The sequence below is a fragment of the Globicephala melas genome, chromosome 15 (assembly GCF_963455315.2).
Source record: "Globicephala melas chromosome 15, mGloMel1.2, whole genome shotgun sequence".
NCBI classification, from domain to species: Eukaryota; Metazoa; Chordata; class Mammalia; order Artiodactyla; family Delphinidae; genus Globicephala; species Globicephala melas.
Window position 1 is genome coordinate 73030655 of NC_083328.1, and position 7474 is coordinate 73038128.

A 7474-nucleotide genomic window follows, 5' to 3' on the forward strand; every position below is an offset into this window, starting at 1 on the left:
CCTGCTGGATTGGTCTCCAGGCTGGAAATTTATGCAGTGAACTTCTAGGGAAATGCTGAAGCAAATGCTAAACAAGAAGCTACTTTTTTCACTCTGAAGTTCTAGCTGCAGCCTTAAGAGATCAGGAGAAATGTAAAAAGTGAGAAATAAATCAGAAGTAAAGGTAAGTGTGCACATACAGATGTGTGGGTCAGGCTTGGAAAAAGGCCGGGTCTGTTGTGTACGAGCCCTGAATCAAGACCAAGTTTGGTGGTGGGTGGGATTTTTACAGACATGTAAGTATCTTAAAACATAAGGACTCACACCACCACCCCCAGCTCCTCCCCACCCCCATGTTTAAGGCTCTGTGACTCTTAAGACCAAGCAGTTTCCTTACATTTCACAAGCAGATCACCTACCCAGAGTTTTCTATCTAATATCCAAACAATCCCAATTCAAGGTCTCCAGTCAAGTCACAATGAACTGAACGTTTCTTCCCTGAGGGTAAACAGGAAGTATAATCTTCAATCCTAGCCCTAGGTTATCAGGAAAAACAGTGGATTCAAACAGTCACCTAAAATCAAGACACTATGAAAAAGCCCTCCTTGGGTTCCTGCTCATAAAAAGCCCCCAACGGCTGGAGCCAAGACCCCCTGTTACAAACAGACCCCAAATGTTCGCCAAACTCTTTATACATGGTCACAGAAATGGATTGCTTTACTTACCCAACAAATGTTCAAGCAACCGTCTTATTTTTCCACAGTTAAGAAGAGAGAACAGGCTGGCAGATTTGGGACTTGATCAAAAAGGAAATTTTTTTAAACAGTTACACGGGATTATTAAAAACACACACACAACAACAACACAACCCAACCACTGAATATGGAATGCTGTCATGAGCCACAGACGTGATTTTATTTCCTCTGCACTCTATCACACAGGAGGACAGAGGATGACACAATGTAAAAAAAAAAGGGAAAGGAAAATGAAAACAAGGAGAAAAGATACATGAGTCCACTGAAAACCATGCAAGAGGAGAAAACTAAGGGATTCAAAAAAAGACTCCTCAGATTTATTGCAGGATGTTGTCCAACATCTCTCCCCCACCCCCCCTCCTACACTCCCCCCCCCCGCCCCCCATCCCCATCCCTACTCCAAAAACTTCCTCCAAAGCCTAGAAAACACTTTCAGAAACATTTGCTGGCTGCAGGCTGGCTTTGCAGAAGAACACTCTGTATCAATAGAAGTCAGGAAAAAAGGCTGAACAATGTAGTTTCAAGTGAAGAAACCCTGTAGGAAGAGAAAAGACCATGGGGAGTCACCACCACCCACCTAGGCCCCAGGAGCTAGGATCTGTCCTTAGCACTGCTCTGCTGAGGGCTTGGTTCTTTTGCAAACACACGTCCTCTCTGGTCAGAACTGAGTCCAGCCTTCCCAGCACCTCTTTGGAGAGGTGAACTTGCCTGCTTTGCTGTCTGCCATGAGCTCTCCTTGGAAGGGAGCCTGCTTGCTTACCTTCCATTTTCTTCCCCCAGCAGGCATGTGACACAAGAGAAGACAAGAGTGCAAGGGGGAGGGGGGGGAACTGCTCAGAGAAAGAGAGAGAGAGGGAGAGAAAAAGAGAGAGGAAGGAGGGGGGAGAAAAAAAAAAAAAAGCTTCTTTTTTGGCAATACCAGGATCTAGCTTCACACTCTTCTAGAAACACCATGTCCTGGTGGAAGAAAAGGTGTGCCAGGCCCTTGCCAGTTTGCAAAACCGAGCTCTGGCTAATGGCTACTTAGCCATGTGACCCAAGAAAGCAAAAAAAAAAAAAAAAAATCTCTCTAAACAGTTCCAAGTTAACCTAAGTGCTGTAGGGGTGACTGTGGCACAGACAGCCACAGAGAAATCACACTGCTCGCCCACAATGCGGATGTCTCAGAGGGAGGGGGAGAAAAGATGGTTAAAAAGTCGAGCTTACCTCTGTGGATGCATTGTTAACACTGTGTAATGTCAATACTTATAAAACATGGAGGACAGGCTCCTAGTTCTCACAGAAAAAGGGTTTGGCACTTCGGCTTGATGATCTGGCCGCCTAATAAAAGCTCATCCCCGATTGGCTGCCCCGGCAAATCGGAGTGTAAGGCGGCCCCGGATTGGCTGAAACACTTCCTGAGCGATTATCTTTGTGAGGCTCTGGTGAGCAAGAGCCATCCTGTGCATAGAAAAAGACAGGCTAAGCTAGGCCTTTTGCAGCAAGAAAAACTTACGAAAGGGGCCCGCAGTCGCCCTTCTCCCACACCCTGGCTAGATTTCGCGGCACGAGCAAACCAGTGCAGCCAGCCTGACCTGCTCCAGCAAAGACTGAGGCCCAGAGGCCACAGGCAAGAGAGTTTTGGGGGTGAGCTGCAAGGGCTCACCCTCATCTGCCCCCACGGAAACGGCCCTCTCGCTGGGAGGAAGGCTGGCTCTTTTCTAGAACAATCCAGCAGAATGTTCTCCCCACCACCCGCGGGGGGCGGGGAAGTGAAGCCAAAGAGCAGGGAGGCCCGGGAAAACAGCCCAGGGGGCAAGAGAAAGAAGAAGCTGGAGCCAGGCCTCTGAGGCAAACCGGACCGGCCAGGCGAGCCCCCCAAGTCACTCCAGGGCAGCCCTGGCTTCCCAGAGGACAGAGCACTCGGGCTGAGAGGGGAGGAGGGGAACCAAGTGGTCAAGTTTGCATCGTCATTATCAAAATGCCTCCTGGACAAAGCAGACCAGACAGCCACTTGCCTGCCCCAGCCCAGACTCGAACCTGTCGTCACCCCACCACCCCCAGCCAGAACTCAGAGGAAAGCAAAATGGGTTCCTGCCTCCCTGCCAGGATGCCAGGGGGCCCCCCTCCCCATCCTTACCCTAAGAAAAGCCAAAGGCGCTCCTAGCAGGCCACATGCCTAGCTCTACAAACTTCCCTTCCCCTCCCAGCCCCCTCCCCCAGCGCTGAGGCCTGCTAAACCTGTCAGTTAAACAAAAATCTGACTTCCGTATTAGTCTGCGATGGCTTCAGCTTCCTGCCTATTAACCCTCTCTCAGACTCTGGGCCTGGCTGGGAAAAACTAGGCCCTGAGAGCGCAGAAAAGGCCTGTGGAAAAATACCAGCGGCAGCTCTCCCGGCAGATGCAGAAAGAGAGAGAGAGAGCGCCGCTGTCTCTCGCCTTGGCTTCCCAAGGAGGCGTGTACCTTCTGAATCCAGGGCACAGGCAGTGCCTCTCGGGCTGAGAAGCCATTTAAATCCAGAGGGAGAAAGAAAGATGTCAAACTCAGCCAGGGAACAAGAACCCCCATTATTAGTCAGGCCTACACCCACTGCTTAGACCTTCCTGCCACACAACCAGCCCTGTAAGGATGTTCCTGGGAAACTGGGCCCTCGGTGGCAGAAAATCCCATGAGCTTTGTAAGGACTCTTGCTTAAATTTATTTCCACAGAGAACGGCTTCTTCGGGTCCCCAAAGGCAGGTGGAACAGCTATTTCACACACAGCTCTACCCCACCCCCATCTCTCTGGCACTGCTCCCCAGTAAAATATTAACTACTGTTGCAGAACTGCTTATAATTCCACCCATTTCAATAGTATTAGGAGGTCTTTGCCTGTTTCCTCCGTCAGGCTGCCTTGGTTGTGGGTCTGTAGCCTGAGAAAGAAAAAGCAAATCCAGAAGGATCTTAAAGCATCCGTGCTCACTTGCTGATGCTTTTTTTTTTTTTTTAAAGACAAGGTGCTTAATTAGCAAGGTTTTTTTTAAAAACAGCAAGCGGGAACAACAGAAGCTAAATAAAACACCATTCTTTAGAGGCTGGAGAAAGCTTCCAGAGGTGACACAGCCATATGCCAGGAGGTAAAACTATGGCCCAATAAAGTCTCCCCTTCTCCTCCTAAAATTAGGACTCGTGGGCTTTCTCATCCCACACGGTTCGTTGCCACAAAGAAGCCACAAAGAAAACGGTGGAGCTGAGGCCCTGCTCACCCTGCCCACCCCCACGTGGACGACAGATGCCCACAGTGTGTACATAAATTCCTCCTGGCTGGGAACTTGTATCAAACAGGAGCAAGGCAGGAATGCAAGCACACTGTACCGCAGGGGCAGGGCCCAGGCTCTAGGAAAAGGCAGAGGATTCTGTAGCCGCTGTTGCTGAATTTTAGGCTGAGGAGGCCGGGACGCAGGGAGGGACACTCGGTGGCCTGACAGGGGTCCAGCATTCAGGACAACAGGCCTGGGCCTCACCAGAAGGGAGGGGCCTCCTCTTCCTGGGGGTGGAACCGTGTACGGGGAGACCAAACGGGGGACAGGAGGTCAGAGTTAATCAGACCGCACTCTCCCTCCCGGCAGTGCGGGGCAGCGGCCCGGCACCACCATCCTATAAGGGATACTGTTTGTGTCTGTTGGTGCTGCTTTGGGGAGGACAAATAGCATGAGTTTGTGGCGGATCTCGTGTACAACTACCTGACCAAGCCCACGAGGAAATAAAATACGGCGCTGGTTGGCGTGTTGGATTTTAGCCCCGGATTAAAGCCGGTTGCATAAGCAACTGCAGCATCCTCCCCCTCCCTCTCCCCCTCCCCCTGATCACTTGATCACTTGAAATGTTTTCTGGGGCAAAGAGCAGGAAGCTGGCGGCTTATTCTGGCAGCTCTGCTCTGTTTGAGGAATGCTGTTGGCATTCGGGTAGGTCTGAGGTTATCTAGAAAACAGCAATTCGGCTGGGGACAGAGACAAAGGTATGGTGGCAGATGGAATCCTGGGAGGGACACGGATTGAAAAAGGCTGCCCAAGGCAGGCCTACTAAGGGCCAATCCTGGGTTTGATGGAATGTGGCTGATAAGCAGGGAATAAAGAAAACCAAATGCTGCTGGCCTCAATCTAGAGATTGCCCCTCTCGAACCCCCGCTGCACAGAGTAGTCCCAGCAGCTTCTGCGTGCCTGGCACTGGCTAAATCAGCACTTTACACAGACTGACTCCATGAGGTAGGGAGTATTGTTAGAGAGCTGGTACTGAGCCCAGAGAGGTGAAGTGAGCTGCCCAAGGTCACACAGCAAGCCAGTGCCAGAGGTCAGACTTCCAATCCAGCGACGACTCCACATCCCTAAACCCTGTACTTTTGCCTGCCTCTAAAGAAAGAAATGAGAAGCCGAACCCAGCAGAGCAGAAACAAGGCTGAAATCTACTAACGGCAACTGCATGAACTGTGTTTTCTTTTAGGAGTTGGACTCCTTCAGCAATGTTTTAAGTACTGAATGATGAACCTGGGAGATCTTCAGATCAGGATCATTCAAAGGCTCAGAGAAAGCTCCTCTCTCCTTACAAACCTCCAGCAAGATGTCGAGGGGGACACGTTGCCATCTCTAAAATCAGGAATATAAAAATTCCTTGAAATCAGTGGTTCTCAACCAGGGGTGGTTTTGCCCCCCCAGGGGATAGATGGCAATGTTTGGAGACTTTTGGGTCGTCACAACTTGGGGGGGAGAGGTGCTATTGGCACCTACTGGGTAGAGACCTGGGATGCTGCTAAACGTCCTACCGCACACGGGACAGCCCCCAGCAAGGAATTATGTGATCTAAACGTCCACTGTGCCGAGGTGGGAAACCTTGGCTTCAGTGAAAGGAAAACAATCCGACCATTGTGCCTCTGGATAGCAAAGCCAGCACAGGGCCTAAATAAGCAGGTTCCGTGGTGATATGAATAAGCCATGAGCTCATAAAAATAGATTAATACGTGTCTCTCAATATTTCCAGGAGTCAGAGAGAATCTGGGGATAGAATCTGTCTGAAGGAAGCCAGACAGAGTGTCTCAGCGATAAAGCTGGCCTCCAAGGAGAGCAAAGGGCTGACCCCAGCCTCCCTTCCCCAGGCATCTTACTGGCCGAGGCCTGGCCCCACTGAAATGGCCCGCAGCCAGACCAGCAGCAAGAGCGGCAGCCTCGGCAAGCTGCATCCCAAGATAGTCTGTTCTGCTGACTATGAAAATAAGCACACTTGGAGTTATCTGCCTTCAGCGAGCAACAGGCCTCTCTGTCCGTTACGTGAAACGGCCGGGACTGAGGCCGGGAAGTGTCTTAAATATCTTGTTTTGTTTTGTTTCCTTTTGGCCAGTTGGAACCCAGGCCAACTTCGGGCACGGTGACAGAAGGGCTCACCTTCAGAGCACGGAGCTGACCGAGTCATGTTACATCCACAAAGAGGCAGTTAGGACTCGTCCCTGCCTTGGAGAAGAGGTGTCCTCTAGAAGTTTGTTTTTATTTTGTTTTGTTTTTCTCTTCTTTCTAGGAGGGATTGGCAGGATTACGCTAATGGAGAAAGGAGGGAAGGAAGGGCAGGTGGAAAAGAGGGGAGGAGATGGTACTTGACCATCAAGCAGATGGCGGCAGTGTGGGTGGGAAGAGATGTAAGTGACGCAAGAAAACACAAATCAAAAGGAAGAAGAGGGACTCCCCTGGCAGTCCAGTGGTTAAGACTCCGCGTTTCCACCGCAGGAGGCGCAGATTCGATCTGTAGCCTGGGAACTAAGATCCCACGAGCTACGTGGCGCAGCCAGAAAAAAAAAAAAGATTCGGGACCTCCCCTGACCTGCTCTTTTTATATCCCAGCAATGACCATTATGGAAAGAAGCGCACATATTTATTTGCTCTGTTTGTTTCTGTCTCCCACTAGACCAGTGCCAGTGTCTGGAGCCATTTTAGGTTGTCACATCTGGAGGAGGGGTTAGCGGGTGCTACTGGCATCGAGAGGGTGAGAATCAGGGATGCTGCTAGATTCCCTACCGTGCACAGGACAGGCCCCCACAGCAGAGAGCTAGCCAGCCCCAAATGTCACCAGGGCTGAGGCTCAGAAACCCTGCATTAGCCTGAGACCTTCAACAAGGCAAAACCTGGTCTGAATCCTTCACCATTGTGCCCTCAGTCTAACACTGTGACCGATACGTATTAGAGCTCAATTAAACATCTCCCACCTGGGTGGTTGCACCTTTCTCCTACCTGAGTCCCCTGCTTCTGCCCTTGCAAACGTGTGTGCGCACACACACACACACACACACACACACACACACACACACAGAGGCAGCCAGGAATCCTTGTAAAACAAGTCAGATCTGGGATTCCTGGGTGGCGCAGTGGTTAAGAATTTGCCTGCCAACGCGGGAGACACAGCTTCGAGCCCTGGTCCGGGAAGATCCCACATACCGGGGAGCAAGTAAGCCCGTGTGCTACAACTGAGCCTGTGTTCTAGAGCCCGAGAGCCACAACTACTAAAGCCCTCGAGCCTAGAGCCCGTGCTCCGCAACAAGAGAAGCCACTGCAATGAGAAGCCCGCGCAACCCAACGAAGACCCAATGCAGCCAAAAGTCAATAAAGAAATAAACTTTTTTTTTAAGTTGTGGTTTTAAAAAAAAACAAAAAAACTCTCCAAGGAGGATAATGATAAATACTGATAGCTACCATGTTCCAAGTACTGTGTCAAGTACTGTTAGAAGCAACTTACGTGAAC

At 50.5% G+C, this 7474-nt stretch overlaps 1 protein-coding gene across 10 annotated transcripts in view; it reads right to left on the reverse strand.

Annotated features, from left to right (window-relative positions):
• ZMYND8 (zinc finger MYND-type containing 8) overlaps nt 1-2174 on the reverse strand; it is a 125390-nt gene extending 123216 nt beyond the window's left edge. For 2 of the 10 annotated variants that reach the window (XM_030848761.3, XM_030848764.3), the window contains exon 1: nt 1941-2169. In XM_030848761.3, the coding sequence (XP_030704621.2) occupies nt 1941-1954 (14 nt within the window). In that variant the 5' untranslated portion in view covers nt 1955-2169. Of the gene's footprint in view, nt 1-704; nt 990-1311; nt 1435-1494; nt 1516-1940 lie in introns of those variants that run through there. The other 8 variants (XM_030848748.2, XM_030848760.3, XM_030848763.3 and 5 more) reach the window with 8 other exon arrangements.
• Between the last annotated feature and the right edge of the window lie 5300 nt (nt 2175-7474).